This window comes from Lepisosteus platostomus, chromosome 21, assembly GCF_059453375.1.
Source record: "Lepisosteus platostomus isolate fLepPlt1 chromosome 21, fLepPlt1.hap1, whole genome shotgun sequence".
Taxonomy (NCBI): Eukaryota; Metazoa; Chordata; class Actinopteri; order Semionotiformes; family Lepisosteidae; genus Lepisosteus; species Lepisosteus platostomus.
Genome location: NC_142631.1, coordinates 17487936 through 17509604, shown reverse-complemented (window position 1 = coordinate 17509604; position 21669 = coordinate 17487936). Strand labels below are relative to the sequence as shown.

Sequence of the window (21669 nt, the reverse complement as noted above, 5' to 3'; positions counted from 1 at the left end):
TCCCCTCAGGCGGCCCTCCGGTTCAGGCCGGACACCGAGGTCACGGCCGGCCGGGCAGGCGTGCTTCGGAAAGTCTATTCATAGCCGTGCTCCCATTAAAACCTGCGAGAGGCAGCGACACTTCCTGCGAGGCCTGGGGCGCCTCGCTCCAGACCAGCTCCGGCTGGGAACTGAGGGGGTGTGACTGAGTCTCTCCTGTCGCACCTCCAGCTTGGCTCATGTTGCTCCTCGAACGTGGCCATAAACAGTTATTTGAAATTATAACTGCTGTGAGACACCTCCTCTCTTAAGATTGATTTCTAATCCAGTCCCCCCTCATCTCCCCGAGCCCCTAGATAGATGTTATAGGTGTTGCACTGGGCAGAAGTAGATACAGTATATATACAAGCTGATGTCAGAGGAGAGACTGGAATTTGTTGGAAAGGGGATGAGGATGAGGTCTTGACCGAACCTGGGCTGAGCAGTCGTTCTGGTCTTGAAGGTGTTTCCACTGAAAGGCTTTTCTTTCCAGACGCTCACTGATCTGAGTTTGATCTCTACACGCACGTTTGAAAGGGTTTCCCCCTTATTTGACGGCGACGTTGAAAAAACACCGAGTTCAAATGAAAATTTCCATTGCAGCCCACATCTGAGGAGCAGGTAACCTTTGACCCAGGTTTTGTGGTCGGAGAGCTTCACTGCGGGAGTCTGTGCTCGTGTGAGGCCGTGTGCGTTTCTAGATCCAGATTTAAGTGAGCGTCAAATGAGCAGCGTTGATACGATAAGGCCACAGCGCTTTCCAGCTTGTATTTGCAGTGAAGTCATTGTTGTGTTGGCCTTTTCGTGGTGTCGCGTCTGCGCGCGCAGTTCGACGCTGGAGGTTTGTGCGTGGGAGAGGTGAGATAAGTGATGTTAAGAAAGTCATTATACCACCCCTGCACTGGCAGCAAAATAGATCAAGATGTTTCAGTTTCGGAACGACACAGCAAAAGAGGCTGTCCACAGAGACTCAGCCTGTCAGGAGGCTGACGAGAAAAGATTTTTCAGAAACTGGAAAGTCAGAATTCGGAGAAAATGTCCATTTTAAAAACGGAAACACGTGGTTTTAAGCTTTTTATACTGATCATTGTCATCTGAGATATATTCTCTCTGTTTCATCCTAGATGATGTTTTGCTTTTTATTTTTTTATTTTTTCAGAAGCTGTTAAAAGCCAGCAGCTTGGTAGCAGAGCCATGCCCTCAAGGGCTGTGGTGCGCCCTCTGGTGGCTAGCACTGGTCATGCGGCAGTGGGCGCTGGAAGGGCCTTAATCTGCCTGGAAAGATGCTTTAAGGGACGTTGTTGTAGCTTCCTCCCTGCTCTTTGAGATGCACACCTCATTTCATACTTCTAGGAACAGCACAAAGCCTAATCAGACTGTGTGTCTCCACTGACGGGGAGACCTGCTCCGATTCCACATACAGTAAGCAGGAGTAAAAGGGAAAAGGGTGATGTTTCTGACGAGCTTATTCGTCATCATTTTATTATTTTTTCTTATGGTTGATTATTTTCAGCATTTTTATCTCTAGATCGGTTTTGGAAATGGCATGGAGGAGAGCTCATGAAATTGGATCCCTTCATCTTAAATGAAAGATTGCAGCGGAGTCTGCGTGAATTTTGTTTTTTCCTGTTGCACATGAGCGAGCTCTGCACTGTTACATAATAAGCAGTGCTAAACAAAAGATGGCACTGTTTGTCTTTTTCCTGCACGGTGCACCCTGCTGTACCTTTGTGTTTTCAGGGTTGTCTCCTCTAAGACTCTTGACCAGCGTCGTCAGTGTCTGGAGCCTGCACAGCTGTTGCTCTTTTCACAAACAGGAATAAAATCTCCTGTCTTGCACCTTCTAGATGTGCTTCTAAACCAACACATTGTTTGTAAAAAAAAAAAGGCACTCCCTGAATAAAACCTGATTCACTGCCAGGCTCATTCTTGATTAAGGGTATCATTTTTTTTTCTCGAGAGGTTTCTACGGACCCTCTAGAGACCCGGGTTCGACAGCCCCTCTCCCACGTGATAACACACATGTCCTGGTTTGAGCTCATCACACACGCTATCCCTGGAGACCGCTGCACGCTCACTTTAATGTGATCAGTGAGTCACAGAAGGCCTCTCATTCAGTGATTCAGTGTCTGGAACTCTCTAGACTAGATCAGTGTTCTGACTACTAATAGAACTTAATGGAGCTTTTCTGCAAGCATGGAGTGGGATGAAATACATTATGCTACACCCTCCCACTCCTTTTCCATCTCGCTTCTGGTCTCCGTGAGTATCCTGTCATTACAGCAATTTCTGAATCGAGGGAAATGCTTCTCCGCGGATCTCTCTGGCATAAACACCCCCCCCCCCCCCACTGATCCAGGCTAGGAACGAGCCCAGAGTCCCGTCCGCCTCGCAGGCACAGGAAAAATTCGCCTCTTTCACTATCGGATCGAGGAATTCCATCGGATGTTCCCTTTTGTAAAATCTGATTTTTAGATAGCCAGCTCCGAGACAATAAAAGCAAAAGAATCCCACTGGGTGCCTGAAAAGTAAGACCTGGCTCCGTGGTATGGCTGCCAGCCAGCAGCTGCAGGACAGAACTAGTGCCGGCTGTTCTGTGCCTGTTCTTGATAGAGTGTACAGTCCCCTGTCCGTTTACTGGCAGGCACTGTCTCCATACAGGGGTAGGGTGTCAAAAAGAATGTTTTAAGCGGATGTTTCAGTCCTCGGGTAGGCAATCAGGGTCATATTCCATACTAAAAATTGATCTAGTTAAAGTTTATGATTGCCGGTGTTAAGTGTCACAATTATACGAGACCACTCAGGCATGCCCAGTTACACTGAAGTGTTGCACTGTTTTCCAGTATCCAGTCATTCTTAAAATAAGAGATCTGACTCATGATGGCTTCTTTGCTATTATTAGGATAGAACAGCACAGGAGGGAGCGGAATTTTCTGCACCAGGTGGTCGGGGGGGGTGACTTGTAGTCATTGCCCCCCAGTGAGGGCTGGGAAATGGTGCTCTCTCACCTGGGCCCAGTTCTGCATCTGTCTGTGCGTGAAGAGGTGCAGGGAGATACAGGGATGACCTCACCTCGCGCAGAGAAAGGGGTGTCCGTTTCCCATCACTGCCAGCACACAACAAATGCTCTGCCGGTAACTCTCCGCAGAATCCCCTGGAAAAAAACCTATGGAACTGTTAGGGATTTTTTCAGGATATTTCTGTTGCGTCGAGCCAAAAAAAACAGTGGAAAAACCGGACCAGGGTTTTGATTCTGTGCAAAAAGTGCTGCAGCCAAACGATTCTCAAAGCAGGATCTTGACTGTATAAGCCAAACAGTTTCCTCATTGCTTTCTGTGATTCTGAAATTATGGATCGTGTTCAGTTATGTACCATGGTAATAAAGGCTTGTAGTTTTAACTCGGTGCCACTGCACTTCGAGGAAAAATGAGGCGGAAATTTACAAGTGCTGATTGAAATTGTGACATTTACTGCTGCCTTACAGCCCTTGGGTTTGATTCCAGAATAGGCCCCTCTCTGTGGAGCTTGCATGTTCTCCCTGTGCTCTTGTGTGTGTTCACCAGGTGCTCTTTCTTCCTCCCATCTCCCAAAAACACCCTGTGTGTGCACGTGTGTCCCGTCTGGGGTGTGGGATCAGGCTTCAGTTTGTCACAGATCTCGCAGGAACACGCAGCTTTCTGATAATGAATGGATAAATTGGAATATTGTTCCACTTTTTTCATGACATTGATTGTAGATTTGGTATGACATTACTATAAACCAGAGGTTCCCAGTCCTACAGGGACACTGTCTCTGCTGGTTGTCGTCACAGCTGGGCTCTGCAGCTCCAGTGCTGATCCATGACCTCATTCACTGCTGTCATTGTATATGGAAGTTATGGAAGTTACCTGTAGCACGAACTGAAAGTTTTCTGCACACGTGTTGCAGTTCATTGTCTTGAGTGGCACAACTGTAGGCACGAGCGGTAAAGCAGGCTTTAAACATACCAGAACCGTGACTCACTGCTTTCAGGAAGAAACAGAAATCAGTGCCAGTAATCTCCTTGCAGTGATAAGGAGAATGACCTTACCCAGGCCGAGATAACACGTGTTTATTGGCACACTGGACTGTTTCCTTTTAGGTTTATTTACCCACATGGCATCCATGTTTTTTTAAGAATTAATATTGATATCCACACATGGATCGTGTCAGTGAAGCAGAGGACAAACCACAGGGAATACAATGACAAATTAGGAAGACAGCTGATGACTGATGCTGGAACTGATGTAGTCGGATGTCATGAACAGTACAGGCGCCTCCCTTTTGCAACAGATGGATAATCCTATGTGTTGATCAGATACCAAACAGTGACAGATTTTAAGGCAGATCCTGGAGTGGATGGTTTTACTAACTAATCATATCTCGAACCTGTAATTTTTAAGACGGTATTTCATGGAACCTTGTGAGCCCAGAGGCTGGAAGATCTTACTTGCTCCAGAGTCGGGGTGTTCAAAAGCAGGTTTTCCTTGGCAAAGCTGACATCAAAATCTTCAGTGAATCGAACGCGATTATTTTCTTACAGTATAGAGCTGGGATTGCTAATCCCTCATGTCTGCACGGTGGTTTTGCAGCAGCACAAGTCTTTTAAGGAAGCATTGACATAGAGGGGATTAGTTTATTGACATCTGGCTGAGCTTGTTCCGTGTGTAATATTCACAAAAGACAGGCCATAAAAAAATAATTTGATGAGATTTAAATTCATTACCTTGTGAACTGTACCTCACCCCCCCGTCCTACCTCTGCCTAGCCAGCTGTGAAATTGGGAGAATGAAAGGCGAGTGGAAAGTAGAGGCAGGAGGAGACAGAAGGAGAAAGTACCGTTTGAAATGCAGACTTGAGCGGTTGCCACAGCAACAGGGGAGCTGGGTTTCCTCCGAATCTGATCCCCATCGGCCTTATGGGATTGAGGCCTTTGAAACTCGGGCTCCTCTCTCAGCCTTCACTGGCAGCGGTGTGTTCCTTTTGCCACGGGAATCCCGGTTCTTCACCGTGCCCGTGGGGAGCGGCGGGGATTCGGGAACGCTAGCCGTCGTGTGGCCGTGCCAGAGACTGGCTTGCGAGTCGGGGAGCAGTGTCTCTCGCCTGCAGGCACCGATGAAATCAGGTCCCCGGAGAGCAATAAGACTTCACGAGGGGCGTCAGCCACGGGGATACTGAGGGCACTTCCCTGTTATTTATCGATTCTTCCTCTATGGCTCCTGGATTTAAGTGGCCATCCAATTCCATTCTGTGTGCCTGAGCACAGGGGCGGCTCCACATCCCCCACGTGATCCCATCACTCTTCTCCTTCCTGGGGTTTCTACAGCACCTGTGCCTGGTCACGTTCCAGTATTAACAAGCTGGGAGTATGAATTGTGTTGTAGATGGCTCGTCGTTGTTCCATTCTATGTTAGAATACTTTATTTCTTCTCTTTTTTTTTCTCCTAGCCCTCTTTTCTAAGCAGATGGGGAATAATAAAGAATATTGATCCCATTTCCTTGATCTCATTCCAGGATCGCATTTCCCTTCTAAATGATATTTTAGGGGAATTTAATTTCTGGTTCCAGTACAGCATGCAAATATTAATCATGATTAGATTCTTAGCTTTTTGGAAAATGTAATTTCAGACTATGTGTGTAGCATGTCTAGGAATGTGCAGATTATTAAGCCAGTGCTAGGATCTGTGTTATGGAAGACAGGTTTCCAGAAAGCCTAAATGCTGTAGGGCAGCACAGTAGCACAATAGTAGCATTGCTGCCTCACAGTACTGAGGCTCTGGGTTCAGTTCCTGGGGTACTATCTGCATGGAGTTTGTATGTTGTTTCCGTGTTCACATGGCTTTCCTGCTGGCGCCCTCTTTCCTCCTACGTGCTGGTAGGCGAATTGGTTTCTGGGAAAGCTGGCCCTGGTGCGAGTGTGTCTGTGTGTGTGTGTGTGTGTGTGTGCGCGTGCCCTGCGATGGACTGGCGTCCTGTCCAGGGTGTGTCCAGCCTTGTGCTTGTTGCTGGCCAGGATGGGCTCCAGCTCCCCTGTATTGGAAGAAGCAGTTAGAAAACGGATCGATGGAGAAGTACAGCCAGATTCGTTTTGTAGTCTCTGGATGAATATAAGGTATACGGATTATGAGTAGCAATCCTTTAGAAAACCAGTGACATGCTTGTGTTCCATTAATCGTGGCTTCCTGGGGGCACCAGAGAAGCACAGCAGCCCAGCTGTGTGCCTGTCCATTGGCAGAGAAAGGCATTGTAGTCTAGTCAGGTGGGGCGGCTTTCTCTACTCACAGGAATGTAGGGTGGATGGGAAGTGGGATTCAAAGACCTGAAGGTCTGGTCTGGAGGTGAGAGGTACAGTAGTACAGTGTTCCTGCCGCAGCCCCTGGCATCAGGAAGCAGCCGGAGAGGAGTGCTGGGGCTCAGGCCCTCGGGCAGTCTCTGTCCCAGAAACGGAAACACTCTCGCCTGCCCGACGACACTGTGGGCCACTGCGGCGCTCCCCCGCGGCTCTGGGGTTTCCAAGCACTGCTCCAGGAACAAGAGGGCTCGTGAGGAGAGAAGGAAATATTTGCAAGGAAGGGCCCTGACGCCACCGGACCCACAGCGTGAAAGGCTGAAATACTGTAACGCACACACCCAGTAAGAAGAGGCAGCAATGCGATCGTCTGCCCTGCTGTGAAATGATACAAGACCTTAGAACAAGAACAAGAACAAGAATAATCAAAAGGAAACACTAAGCGTTCACGGAAATTGATGTTTCCAAAGCAGTAGTGTTTAGTAGAAACTTGTTTTCAAGTATGAAGAGCAGGATATTGATGACACTTTAAACATCGAGTCAATCTTGGAGAGATTTAAGGCAAAAAGACAGGGAAGGAGGATGGGGACGAGGCTGGTGGCAGGAGCCGGTACAGTCTGTGCAGCTGCGTTTCCGCGGAGCAGCTGCTGTAGAGTTCGCCGAGTGCCTGCCGTCATGGTGCACTAATCTTCCCCTCACTACTTCCTCCTCGGGAGAGGGGCAGAATACGACCAAATTAGCAAAACCGTCTTAGAAATCAAGTTACAGCAGCTGCACACGTGGGGCTGCCTTTCTCCTCCACAGATGTTCACCTCCACCCACTGGAGCCGGATTCGGAAGAAACGGAGGGGTGCACATCTTCTGGGGGTGTGGAATAACGGAGCCCCCATTTTTGGTTCCAGTTTAAGCGTGTGGACTGGGCCCCGTGGTCTACAGATCTCTAGTTCCTGTCTTTGTTGTGTCTCGAGCTGACTGTGACTGGCAGTGAGCTTGGTGACCCCATCTGGCAGCCCTGTGGCCCTGCAGCTCCCAGCTGGCAGCCCGCTGAAGCCCAGCAGTGAGAGCCTGGCCAGTACCTGGAGGGGAGACCTACTGGGAGAGCTGAGGCTGCTGCTGGAAGAGGTGTTACTACTGTCTCTCAAATAAGGTCTTAAATAAAAACTTACATTTTGCCAGAATATTTTGAGAACTGCAAAGAACATCACTGGCACCAGTAAAACGTATATGTTCTACCCACCTCAGAATATTGAACTGAGGAAGACCTGCCTTCAAAAATTGTGACTCTGTTTTTCACATCACATCACTTTCAGTAACCACTTATCCCATTCAGAGTCACAGAGAGCCAGAGACTTATCAGGAAGCAACAGACACAAGGCAGGGTACACTGTGGACGGGACGCCAGTCCATCACAGGGCACACGCAGACACACACACACACACTCGCCCCAGGGCTAGTTTCCCCAGAAGCCAATGAACCCACCAGTTTTTGGACTGTAGAAAGACACCGAAGCACCCAGAAAGGAAACCCTACATGAACACGAGGAGAACATGCAAGCTCCACACAAATCCCAAAATGAGCAGGTTGATTCCAGTTCAGTACTGTAGTGGGTAGATGGAGGAAACGCGACTTACAATATCAACATTATTAGTGTCTTGTAAATAAGGTCATTGGGAAAGAAACAGCTAGATTTATTTTATTTATAAGAGAGTCCTTTCATCGTGATGTAAAGGAGACAAAGCATCCTGCTAACCCCTCGTGACCACAGTGTGACTTTATACAGAACAATGACCAGAGAATGACTATACCCACATCCAGCTATTCTTAAAAGCTGACGGGTCATCTCCAGTCAACCCCTGGGTCTACTGTATATGAGCTGTGGACACTAGCAGCCGAAATGCCCATTCATTGCCCTGTAGCTGAAGCTGGTGCGTCAGCTTGCAGTGGAGGTAGAACATTCACTGGTTACAAGCCAGACTGATCCCAGGATCATCCAAACAGTAAGTGAAAAAAAAACACAGATAATCAGCTTCAAAAACACGGGCGGGTAGCTTGTTCCAGACTCCCACCGGGTGTCCCTGGACAAGGGCGCAGGTGATAACAGCAGCCGCTGGACACGGGGGTGCTGCTTATCGGAGTGCGGGTGTTTTGTCCCTCGCCCTCCCTGTTCTCTTCGAGTCCCATGTGCATATGTTGTCTGCAGTTGCGGTTTTTTTTTTCTTCTGCATTTCAGAAGACTGCCCGCTGGGTCAAATGAAGCTTCATTGCCCCTTATGGGTTCAGTGTAAAACACTCAGACCCCAGTTTGCCCCCAGTGCAGGGGCAGGGTGGGAAATCGCACCCCTGCGATTGTTAAAATAAAGAAAGCGCGCACGTGATTAAAACCTGCTCTGATCTTAGCTTTCCCTTCTGTTGTACGTGGTGGGTGTTGGATTAGATGCCGCCAGAAAGCCACGTTTCAGATTCCCAGCACAGAGACATGCTAATCAAAGCTAGAGTTGCTGGCATTGAAAAAGCCCAGAAAAGGCAATTCTGCATTCGTAGAGAGAACGACTCCAACACGGGAACCTGCAATTCCGAATAAAAGCCATTAATCTTGCATCCCACCCCCCGAAAAAACAAGGATCATCTCCTCTCCAGACCTAATCCCTTTTCCCAAATCAGTCGATACTTCCAGCACACAGTTTCAACACAGGTAATAAACTCAGGGCTGTTTTCAGTGCGCCCAGATTATGTCACTGGAGTAATGCACTTGTAATGCAGCACAGTTAAAGGCGAGGAACAGCCCGTGCTGCTGTATAGCTCATTTTAAACGGGTCTTTGACCGGTTTGAAGGAGCTGCCTGGCCGAGATGCGTTATCCCGAAGAGACCCCAGTTCTGCAGACAACGACCTTCCGTTTCTGGTGCGCCCTCCTGGCACCACCCACGGCCACGGAGGAGAAAAACAGATCCCCCGCACTTCGGAGAAACGCGTGTCACGGAAAGAAAGCTCAGGGGAGGGTGTAGTGGAGACCATAATTATCCAGAAGCTTCGGCCACAGTACTTCCCACTGTTTATACGGTCAACAGAAAACACCGCGTCGCTGGGTCCCGAGAGGAGAGCCCATTCACGCTTTCGTGCCCGAACTGCTAGAAAACGACGCGCTGCCCCGTTTTTTTGTTTTAGAGTAAACGGGATGGGACGGGTTCGACCACGTTTAGCAGCGACACCATTCCCTTTGCACCAGGGTCCAGCTCATGAGAAATGGCTCTTTCCTCTCTCTCTCTCCCCCCCCCCGCTTCGCTCGGTACTTGTCGTCTGCTCGGGTCGAGAATGACGTCATGGATCCTCTGCCGGGCCGGGGGGAGGGAGGAGGGGGGCGGGGACGGGGGCGGGGCCTCCGCTCGGGAGGGGGCGGGGCGGGGCCAGCGCTAGAAAGTAGCAGCCGAGCAAGAACTACAGAGGCGAGAGAAGCAACAAGCGCAGCAATGCTCTTTTAGACGCCCTCGTCCGTCCGAGACAGGACTACGGCTTTCGCGGACACCCAGCCCCGTCGGACATGAAGCAGAGGGCGCGCAGTCTCGGGTCTTCTCCGGTGTAGCGGGATCCCCGTCACCAATGGTGTACCTGATGCAGCCCGAGGTGCACAGCGTCTGCTCGGGGAGCCCCGATATGATGTTTGATGCCAGCGCCTGGAGGATACGCAGCATCTGGGACGGGGTGAAGCTGGAGGTGGCCGGCGAGGCCAGCCCCGTGGTGCTGCACAGCTTCACTCAGCTGGACCCCGACCTGCCCCAGCCGGAGGTAAAGCGCTCCGACCTCCCTGGGAGGTGTGCTCCGTGAGAGCTGGCGCCGCTCAACATCGCTCAGTAACAGATTGCTTGAGATTCTGGGTTGTTTTTTTTTATTTTAACGAGGGCTACGGCGAATTGCATACTACATTTACGAGCTGTGGGTTTGATCTGTGCTGGAGAAGCCAGGCAGGCGGGGTTCTCGGAAAATTGAATCCCGTGAGCTGTGGCTCTGCGTGAGAGAGGAGCTTTGCGCTGGGGGGGTTAGTGTTGTGTCTTTATCACCCACAGTGTTTGTAAATACGAAGGCTTTCTCGCCCCTTTGCTGGCACGGCTCTGGAGTAATGCGGGGTAATAAACCGGTGTCGGGGAATCTGTGGGTCGCGCCTGGGGTCGGTACAGTGTACAGCACACCGTGCCCTTGCCCAAAGTCCGATGTGGCTGCAATGTCAGAGGCTCAGAAATGTTAGTATGAGGTGTTCTGCTCCTATTGAGACGTGTTTCCGTTTCGGGTAGAAAATGCGTTTTTTTCCTCTCAGACGTTTCCGTGATTGTCAGAGGATAAATATGTACTCGAGACGAGTGCAGCACTGTACATTGCTGTGTAACGTGATCACCAGGCAGCCTTATTAAAAGGACATGGCAACAGAGGACATAACTGGGACTTCCAACGAGCTGGGAAGTTTACTCCCAGTTTTACTAGAAGTGCCGGTGCTCCCTCAAACTGTCTTCGGAAGCATGGTGGAATGTGACACGAGTTTCTTCAGTCAGTACAGTCGTGCAGCTACTAGACACTGGCGAGGAGTTCGGTGTATTGTAGTGCTCTAGTCTTGAAGGGAAACAGCGCAGCCTGTTCTGGACTGAACTTCAGGACATCTGATTGGATATCCTGGTGTCATTGTGGTTTTGATTTGCAAGAGAGGTAGGGAACTAACACTGCGCCCTGCTTGGTGCCTGTTGCTTGCTGGGGTGGGCTCCGGCCCCCCATGACCCTGAATGGGATGGAGTGGGTAGAAACTGGATGCAGGGATGGTAGCAGACCGATACAGAAGGAGAGTTTACCCAGCAGTCGGGCGCGTTGTCCTTGCAATGCATCTTTGACTTTGACGCAATGTTATCCTGGTCACCTAGCTCTCTGATTGAATTAAATTTTAAACCTCACTATTCAGCAGTTAATAATAATAATAATAATAATTGCTTACACTTATATAGCGCTTTTCTGGACACTCCACTCAAAGCACTTTACAGGTAATGGGGACTCCCCTCCACCACCACCAATGTGCAGCATCCACCTGGATGATTGTTGTGTTGTGTTGTGTTGCTTCATTGTCGGGCTGTTGCTAATTCCCATGTGTGGCACTAGGAGTGCCGGTGCCGTCTCCCTCTCTGGGGCTGCAGGTTTCGGACACTGTCTTCCTCTGTCAGCTGCCCCCATCCCAGCCTCGCAGTGTCCGATTGTCCGATGACTAATTCACCCACTCGGATTGCCTTGCAGTGATCCAATTCAGTATTCCGGGGGCTCTGCAGTAATTCAAAAGGCAAAATATTGGAAGAGGGCCCGGTTTTTTAGTCATTGTGGTGATTAGATTCAAGGGGCTGGAGTTCTCTTGCCACTTTTACACTTCATTGTGCAGCAGGGTAATTTTTTACAAGCCATTGTCTTTGAGTGGCAGTCAAGAGTTAATGCGTGACCTGGCCTGTGTGCCCCTTCAGATATTTCTGCGCAATGTTGCGCCCTAATCTCTTTGCAAAAGCCTTTTATTAACTGTCGTGTTGAAGGTGGATTAACAGTGAAGGAGATCCTGTGATCCTGGTGGCTGCTTTGCAGATCTGAAGAAAACCAATCAAAAGACTCCACTGAAAAAAGATGATTGGATTCTCTTTGAATGGGCAATGTAGTGACACCCCTTGAAACATCTAGGAATAGTTCACTTGACTATCCTGCTTTTATCTTGGCGCTGATAGCAGGTTTGCCATTGTCGTGCTGCTGATTTCTGCCAGGGATACCTGTGAGCCACCTGTGAGGGTTCAAATCTCATCATTTGTCCGCAAAGAAAGGTCTACATCTACAAGGCTGCACATATTTTTTATTCCACCTCCAATGACCCTCATTGTTATAAATATAAACCTCTTACACCTATTAGAAATATTACATTTAATTTCTGCTTAAAATACAGTTGTCAGTGCTCTTCTGTTTCATTTTGTTTCTATGCATGGAGTGGAAAAACAAGTGAATCTTTTCATCAAACATAATACAGTCTGTATTTGGTCTCTTTGAACTAATTGACCCCTACATCTCTCTCTTTATGGGGAAACAAATGCACTTTGTGACCCTCAACGATGTTGACATATCCTATTCATACTCATTCAGCACGTGGGGATTTCAGATCAGGAGTGGTCATTTTGTCTGTGTTTGAAGGATGCATTTTTGTACTGCCTAGTCCCTTTGATACAAGGGACACTCGGCAAAAATCTATATTCTCTAATAAGAGAAGTGAATAAATAATCTAATTTGCTTCTGTATTATGTAAAAAGCTTTTAAGATAAAAGGAGGACACGGGCAATAGGAGCAAAGACAGGCCTTATTATTGACCATCAAGCACATCGTCTAATGGGCTTCTGTTGTTCAAGCTAATCAATGGTTATGGCTGTTATTCATTTTAATTTAATTCTGAAAGGTTTATGTTCTGTCTCTGTTTATGCGACTGGTTTGGTACATTTTGGCTATATATTTTCCCTGTATTGAGTGAGCTTCTTACATGAGCCTTGAGCGTCTGTCCTAGTGAGGAGCAGCTGGAGAATTTGCCCCAGCAGTGTACTCTCTTTCATCAGTGGAGAACGCCCACGAGAGTGGCCTTAATGCACAGTTGAACAGCTTTTGGAGATATTCGGTCTGTTTTTTTTTTTCTTTCTGCTTTCGACCTAAAACCCCCAGCAAAACAAAATACAAATCTTTCTATGGCTCCGGCTTCATTTTGTCAAAGAGTCACGGAGTTAAAAAAAAAAGCTTGTTAGAAACGGGGCCGCCTGACCACTGTGCATGCCCCACACAGGGCGGGCTCTTCCCACTGCGTGTACAGTGACTGTGTTCTCTGACCATTACGATGGCCTCTAATCCCCTCGCCTCTAATCCCATTGTCAAATTCAGGCTAATCTGCATTCTCACTTCAAGGTGCAGTAATCCAAAACTTTTTCTAGTGCATTCTGCATCTGCTCATCAAAGAGTGCTCCAGACTGCAGTGGGTGAGTGTTCCTCCGGCATGTTCCAGGAGGGGAAGATTCCTGAGTGATACAGCTGTATTCACTCTCCCTCCTACCCATTTCCAGAGTGTATTTTCTTAATCGGCCACTTCAGATATGAATCTTCTCAGATCCCTTTGTCCTTCAGTGTTGTGGCGTTGGTCCTCAGCTCTTTCCAGAACTCATCACCTGACAGTCCTCCAAATTGGATGCAAGGATTTCCTGCGCCGAGCAGAGGATTTGTTTTCCTTCCTGACTTGCAGATATTCCTTTGTTTAACACAGCTAGTTGTCTTAATATTCCGAACGACTGCGGAACTTCGGCTGCGATTGCATGAGCTTTATGCCAAGAGGCTTTTGAGACAAAATGTGTCACGAAAGTCTTTGCTCGCCTGCGAGACGTTTCTGAGCTGAATTCCAATCCACGTCTTGCTCACAGGTGAAATGGTAGGTTGAGGCTGTGCAGAGCTGGAGAGGGGGGGTGGGGTTGTGAATGGTCCTTCTGCCTGCATTGATCGCTGCTCGTGTTTCAGGCTTTTTGAGAAGCCGATACTGTATCCCAGATCAGATGCGGGACTGAACATGTGTTCTTCTGCTGGGAGAAGATATCGCATAGCAGCCTGGGGGGAGGGGAAAGTCACTAGCTCATCGGCCGAGTTCTGCACTGGGGGCGCTCGCTCATGGTTGACTCCGAGGAGATGTCTGTGCCTGGATTTGGTGCACAGAGGACAATTCGATCGATCCCTCGATTCTTTTAGAGGGCGATATCACATCGCAGACAGTTCTGCTGCTTAAGCCTTCCTCCTACATTTTCATACCGCTCTGATTTGCACCACAAGTGACAGAGAAACTTGCCCCTTGTTTTTGTAGGCGTTGTGCATTTGCAGATTGTTCAGTGACTGCGCGCCACGGACCAGTCATTCCGCGAGTCTGCTGATCTTCTGTAGGACAGGACAATATGAGAAGCCCAGCTTATTTCAAAACAGGAGGTTGAAGGCTTGTTCCTTTGACACACACTCAACGTGCTTGCTTTATGAATGCAAGCAGAAGTGTAGAACTGCTAACTGTGACTGTTAGAAGCTAGATCGCATACAGTACTGGGCTGTGCCCGCTGCTCTCGGCTTGCAAGCAACAGCTTGTGTTGTTATTCAATGAGGTGGCGAAGCTCAGAGCTAATTGGGTCAAAGGGTTAGGCAGCAAAGCTTTCTGCAGCAAAACTCGGCTCTGCAGAAGGAAGGACGTGGTTTTTATTTTCTCATTTTTTTCAAACGGCATACGCCCCCCTAGGAGTCTCGCTTTGCTGACTTCTGCAACAAAATTCCAGAGTTTTTCCATTTCCTCCCATTAAAGCTTTTTCCAAATTACTCATCCAAGTTTTGTTTTCTCTTTCTGTATTTTTATGCAAACTGCTCCGGACAGAAGCCTGCCACGGTGCCGTAATTAGAAAGCAGGCTAATCTGCGAAGACAGAGACTCTTTTGTGGCCTTTCTATTACGACCACACAGAGCTGATCTTCGGGGGGCTCTGCTCTGTTCAGTGGGACTATTTTTAGTGCCACATCTTGTTTTCGTTTCTGCAGTTATTGTGTTTTTCTGCAGCCTCAGCCCCTGGCTGCTGACATCAGGCCGCGTGGGCGCTGATTTACGGTCTCTGGATTTTGGGGGTAAACATCTGGTTCACCCCCTGGGAATGCGAGGAATGGGAAGCACTTTTTTTGCGATTTTGTTGTGTTTCTTTTCTCGGCGCGAGCTGCACGCCGCCGGCATTCTCGTTTTGCAGACTGTTTATTAGTTTTGCAGATTCCTGCACAGAGAGAATGACAGGCGCAAGGAGAGAACCATGTGTGCTTCGCTGTCTGAACTGGAAATGCCTTTTCTCTGTCCCAGAGCAGCTCTTGTGTAATCAGCTCTGCCTGATTCATTCAAGGCAGCGTGACTCAGTGATGGAGCTGAGGGCTTCTTGGAAGGCTTTCTGGTATCTGTTGCATTAGTCAGGATTTTTACTGTTAAGTTGGAGGTTTAAAGGTTGTCCGTTACATAGCAATCACTATCTTTCCACAGTAGTTTTGCAACTCTTGAAGAGACCTGTTTGCCCCAGGAAAGCAGAGACGAAACATTTAACATTTGGGTCCAGATTTGCAGCCCGGCCGCTGTTCGGGATCGGTCTTGCAGACATGTGACAGCGAAGCACGCCCTAACTGCATCCCCGTCAGGTCGCAGCTGTGGAAGCCATGCAGGTGAAATCACAGCTTGGACTGTTTTAAAAAAAGAAGGAAAAGCATGTCAAGCCGAAAGTGGCTTCAGAGGTTTGCCTTCTGTTTTGAAAATGCCTCGGAACCCTTTGTAGCTGTCCCAGCCCCAGTGTTGGGCGAGCTCAGCTGCGTGACGTGGCCGAGAGCTGGAGGTGACTCAGTGTTTTGTAATAGCAATATCAGAATCTGCTGCGGTCGTCTTGTTTTGCCATTAGCAAAGCGCATTTCTCCATCTGCTGTTGTGGGTCCCCCACCCTTATGTTATCAGTCGCTAACTGACTGAGAGCCCGCTGTGAAAGAGCTGCGGGTCACGGTTTCGGGAGACAACGATGATGAGGGCGAGATTCACACAGCGAACGAAGCCTTCGGGCTCCGAGCAGGGAAGAGTTTAAACCCTCCTGCAGCAGATTCGCCTCGTCCGCAGAAGCTGGACTGATCGGGGGGATCGGGGGCCTGACCAGAGAGTGGAGAACCAGTTTTTCCTCCACCCTCCGTGTAAGGTCACACTCGCGTCTTGATTGCAGCATACCGAGGTGAGATGGAGCAGAAGGAAAGAGGTGCAGAGCTGGACCCTGACCGCAAAGGAAGCAAAGGAATGATCCATAAGGGCACGCGGGCTCGCGTTTCCTGAATTAGTTTTAACGAGGCTAAACCATGTGTTCCTCTGCTGTGGTGTGTGCGCTTTGGCTGCCAGCTCAGAGGCCTGTCGCTGGCCAGGGCCGGACCTGACTGCCTTCCAGCGCACAGCCCTGACCGCTTGGCTGTGTGGCTCTGGGAGGGCTCGGCTGGCCAGCCGGGCGCGGGCGGACAGCAGGCCTGCTCCGTGGCTCAGGGGGGGGAGGGTCAGGATGGGCTTGCACACGCGTCTGTGTGACCAAGTGCGTTTGCGTGGGGACCCTGCAGCCCAGTGGGACAGCGGGCTCTTTGGCTGATTATAGCAGATCATTAAACCTCTTAGCGATTCCCCTGGGGCCTTTGGCCGTTGAAGTAAATAGCATCAGAGATCGCAGCCTGTGCTTTTCTGACGCATCCTGTTTCATACCCGAAACGAGTAAACCGTCAAAGCAGATCTCCATTCGGCAGTCCTTAAGCGGTGCCCTTCTTAAATGTATTGATGTGGATTCAGTCAGACAGATTCAGTCTGCGTTATTGATTGTCTATGGAAAAGAGAGAAGAGGGTGGTGTGCTGCCAACGTTTCTGTTTCGGATCAAGTACAGCCAAACCTGCTGGCTTTGCCTCAGCTTGCTTTGCCTTCAGTTAAACAGTCTGTCTCCGGGTGTCACTGCGAGTGAGAGAGCGCTCTATCTGCTCACGAGCAGCACTTCCGTGGGGAAACCCCGCCACGTGCTCTCCTGTCTGGAAGGAGCTGCAGCCCCGAGAGGCAGGGAGCGGCGGGTCATTAATCCTGTTAACGAGCGCCTGCGTGATCGGCTCTCGGTCCCGGTCCGCTCTGGAACGGTGGTGACGCCGGTGTGCTCCCCGTGTGAAACTGGGACCAGGGGAAGCCTGGTGGGACAGTAAAGGTTCACATTCAGAATCTGGGGGGTGGAGTTCAAGTGAGACGTCTCCTCCTTCATTCATGCATAGATCTCCTGTTCCTTCTGTAGGGAAGCTCAGCTTTGCTTGGCCCTTCCGATCCACTTCATTACTGAGTTTTGCTGCATGCATCTCCTTGATTCTTTAATTGCTAATGAGCAGGATCTGCCTAACGATTAAGGCGCATGGCGGTGGAATGCGCTTCAAGGACTGCGAGCAGGGCAGCCCTGTGTTCGACATCTTCTTCCTCGCTGCCGTCAGATTCCTCGTTTCTGAAAGACGGCTGGCGCTTGGGTCTGCAGCAGGGCCGTCAAACTCTCCGTGGCCTGTGGATATTGTGTCTTTTCTCATGCGCGCGGCGGAGAACTGTGGCTCCTTCCCAGCCAGGGGGCTGAGCCAGCGCAGAAGTCCCCCTGCAGCTCCCCCGCGCGCCGGAGTCCGAGACCGCGAGCCTGGGGCCGGTGCCTGCTCAAATACTTTCACTCGGAAACAAAGCCGCTTGAGCAAAGACACGGGACCCCTCGCTGCCAGAATCCACAGCGATCGGATTCTTTCCGTCCTTAGTGTTCCTAGAACTGGTTTATTGTTCCACCCCAGAAGTAGGAAAGAAACCCTTCCAGCAGAAAAGGCAATGTAGAAACGCTGAAACGAGCTCATGCATCGGAAGGAGGGAATGGAGGACAGGGTCAATCCGTGCTGCTGTGCTTCTGCCCGTTTCCAACAGTGGCTCCTGTCGGATTCCCTGCTGGTCCGCGTTCCCATGTGCCGGTCCCTCAGTCTGGTACGTCAGTCTGTGCTGGGATCGACAGTCCAGCCTCGGACCTGGGGGTCAGAAAAGCTTCTTCGCCTGTGACGGCAGGGTCAGCCATCCCCGTCCGTGGTTGCTGTGAGGAAGCTGGGGGGCAGGAATGCTTGCGTTGAGCAGAAGTGTGGAGAAACGGGTTGGCTCTGTCCAGAGGAAGGTATAGAAGGTGCATCTGTGTAGTGCATCACATTTGTTAAACATTTAACATACTGTATGACACCCTATAATCAGTACATAATAAGAAGGATCAGTTAGTCATCATCTATTTTCCAAGCCTTATCTGATTCAGGGCCGCAGGGAAGCCTGAGCCTACCCCAGCAAGCAACGGGCACAGGGCAGGATACAGCCTGGGCGGGACGCCAGTCCACAGCAGGGCACTCGCAGACGCAAACACACTCACACCAGAGCCAGTTTTCACAGGACCCAGTATATTTCTGTACTGTGCGCCAGCTCGTTCCAGTGCCTTGCTGCAGCTCTTCAATTTCCAATATGTCAGGACTTTATCATGCTGTGGTGAGAGACTTCCAGAGCTTTATCTGTGTTATCAGCTTTTCACTGACAGCTTGGTCGCTTGCAGCCAGGCGCGTATTTGTGTGCAGAACTGATTGATCTCTGCAGTGAGTGGGGCAAGGCAAACAGTCGATACCAAAGTACAAAGTTTATTTAACAGCTGGTGTGCTGGTAGTTCCCAGCGAAGCAATGAGCCTCTGCATGAAGATTTCTGATCTCTTTCTCCCTTTCTGCGTCTTCCCCTCTGATCCCTCGGCTGTGAACCCCCAAAAACTTTCTTCGACCAAAACATTTCTAAAAACTGTATTTCCTCCTTAAAGGACATCGTGCTACAGCTCTAGTAAGAAACACCGTGTCGCTGCTGCTGTGTTAAAAGAATTAACACTTCTGAAGTGTTCGCGTAAAAAGTGCATTGTAATATTTAGAGAACTGTGACGGTACTTTCACGGTCTTTGAAGAAATGTTTTGAACATCTAAGTTTCTTATTAACGCAAGATCCTACTGTACTCCTGGGAAAACCGCACCCCTAGATTTTGTGGAGACTGTCAGAATGGCATCTTCCTTAGATCTGCTCTTTGAGACCGATGTCAGTGATGCACAGTACTGTATGTTGCCTCTTCCGCCCTGTCAAGAATGAGTTCTGTGGTGCCTGTGCAGGACCAGCTTTGAAATAATAACACCTGGGCAGTGCCGGGAGACTGCACTTCCTGTGGAAATCGGCTCAGTGTGCCAGGTTTATTTCCGTTTGTTTCTAACCACAGAGAAGTGTCGGACGAAGGGGAGTTGAGTTAGCTGGAAAGGATAATGGCAATGTCAGGAATTTTAAACGCCCCTGCACATAACTTAACCGTGGAGGGTGGAGGTCTCAATTTCCAGCTTAGCTCGTGGGAGGAAGCAGGCCAACATGTGGGGGACCTGCAAACTCCACACGGCAGAGTCCCTGGCCAAAGTTGAAGCAAGACTCAGGGTCCTGGCGCTGTGAGGCAGCAACACAGGCCACCCCACTGCCCCCTGCAGCCCCCTGCAGCCCCTGACCACAGACAGGAGTCCGTCAGCGTGGGCCACTGTGAGCAACACGGCGCTGGTGACCAGCTGTAACAGAACCAGCACCACTCCACTCCAGCCGCCTATCCAGGAGCCCACTAATCGCCGCTTCCCCTTTCCGCTTTCCTTGCAGGGTGTTGAAGTTAATTCTCTGCCCTTCTTAGCATGTGCTTGCACGTTAAAGAGAAAAGCCCCTTAAAAAGCCACTCGAGCCTTAATCCTTTGGAGTGCCCCGGCATGCCCGCGGATGAATAAGGCTCCACAGGCGCTCCGGTCCCAGCGCCTTCACGGCCAGGCCATGGAATTCATGCCCAATTAGTGTGAATGCCTGGGAGATGAATGGGCGGATTTCTAGAGCTTTCCGGCGCTGACTCGCTGCGCAGGCCCGACGCAGATAAAAATGATTGTTCTGCTCAATACTCGTCCTCTGCGGTGCCCCCTTTCCCCCACAGTTGACATAACCGAACGCCGTATCGGATAGAGCTCGCATCTGGCTCTCGGGGGTCTCGAGACAAGTTCTGGGGCGTTCACAGTGAGGACGCCAAAGCTCTTCTGGCTGTGTTCGCAGATTTCCCCTGCTCGGTCTCGGGAGGTCCCGCTCGAATGGGCTCTCGTCGAGTGCGGCAGTCTGAGCAAGCTGAGAACTGAGTGCTCAAGTTCAAGGTTCGCTGTTACGTGAACCTGCCTGTCAAAGCTAAAAGCAGGTGCCTCTTCTGATTTTTCTGTAAACAGGGGATTACATCTCCTGGCATGCGGTTTCCTGTCTGTTACAATTGTGTCACAGCAGCTGCCTGGCCCGTGAAGCTCGGCAGCAGCTGAGACATTGGCGCGGATCTGGAGGTGGAGGGTCAGGGAGTGAGATGTGCCTGCCAGAGCACAGAGTCTGCAAGGGGACGTCTTGCGATGTGGCACAGCTAGCTGGTCATCTGTGGCTCACTACTGTTCAGCACTACCTCACTTTCTCTCTTAATAACTTTTGTGCTTTTTACACGGCATTGGGTTTCCTGAGGATTCTGCATTTTAAAAAAAATCTGTTTTACATCACTTTAAAACTGTTGGCAAAGTTTAACACCTCAATTCAGTAGCGGTTTCGGCAGCTGCCATGCAGCTTATCTCCTGTTCATTGCAGAACTCCTTTTCCTTACTGCCATTTAAAGTATGGGGCTTCTCCCGGTCTTTTCCTCTCGTCAGGAGTATTTTTCCAAATGGCCTTGGTGCAGGGCCCTCTCTTTGTGTTGAAACGGGCTCCCCTTCGTACTGTAGTGCCTGTGTAGCCTGGTGGGACACATTGGGTCCGTATGCAAGGCCAGAGGTGAAGATTCGCCACAGCTAGACCACAGTCAAATACTTTGTTTGTTCAGTTTTTTCTTTATTTAACCACTCCTTACAGCGGAATTTTATTTTAATGATTTACGTGACCCGGCTATGTATTTCCCTTTTTATAATATATGTTTCTGGGAGGACCGAAATCTTCCCCGGCTTGCGAAAAGCTTCTCAGCCAGGGTCTGTGAGAGTGTGAGAGGCTTGCGGAAGAATGAAGTGCTGAAAGGATTTGATCAAACCCGGCTCTTCCCAACGATGATGCATTGTGTCCGGGGCCTGTTCCATTTCTCCCGCTTAGCGGCCGTCCTTTCCGACATTCAAAGAGAGAGAAAACGCTGCAGAAGGACTGGTTCCCATTGTGTGGCCCGAGAGGGAGCAGCTTGTTTTTATCTGCAGCTCGTGTTTCATCTCTGCAATGAAGCAGCGGGCCTGTGGGAGGATCTGAATGTTTCTCTTTAATTCGGGGGCCGATGGGTCTCTGCAGATCTCTCTGCTGGGCCTGACAGTCGTCAAGCTCGACAGAGCTCACTCCTTTCAAAGCCGGAGGGAGACAAGCAGCAATAAACACAGGAACGGCTCGGAAAGCAGGAAAAACAAAGGGGCTGTCTGCGTCATTAGGGAAGGGAATCTGTGCTGTTTGTTTGGATTCTGGCTTAACCTTTTGTTTTTGGACCTTCACTGGAAGGTCTTCGTCTCTTGTGCAGTGACTGAAGCTGCCTGATCAAAGCCACGTGACGGCAGCGGCTCGGGAATGTGACTCCTGCTGTGTTTTGAGTTGGGGAAACAGGCCATCGCTGCCCGTTTGTTCGTGTCGGCTCCTCTGGCAAACGTAACGTTTCCAGGAGTCGGTTTGAGCGCTTTCTCAA

At 49.9% G+C, this 21669-nt stretch overlaps 1 protein-coding gene across 5 annotated transcripts in view; it reads left to right on the top strand.

The window, feature by feature from the left end:
* Positions 1–21669, top strand: part of LOC148644138 (ral guanine nucleotide dissociation stimulator-like) — a 60714-nt gene that overhangs the window by 20936 nt on the left and 18109 nt on the right. For 2 of the 5 annotated variants that reach the window (XM_088614932.1, XM_088614929.1), the window contains exon 1: positions 9746–10107. The exons of the other annotated variants lie outside the window; for them this stretch is intronic. In XM_088614932.1, coding sequence (XP_088471058.1) covers positions 9922–10107 — 186 coding nt within the window. In that variant the 5' untranslated portion in view covers positions 9746–9921. Of the gene's footprint in view, positions 1–9745; positions 10108–21669 lie in introns of those variants that run through there. 5 annotated transcript variants of the gene reach the window in all.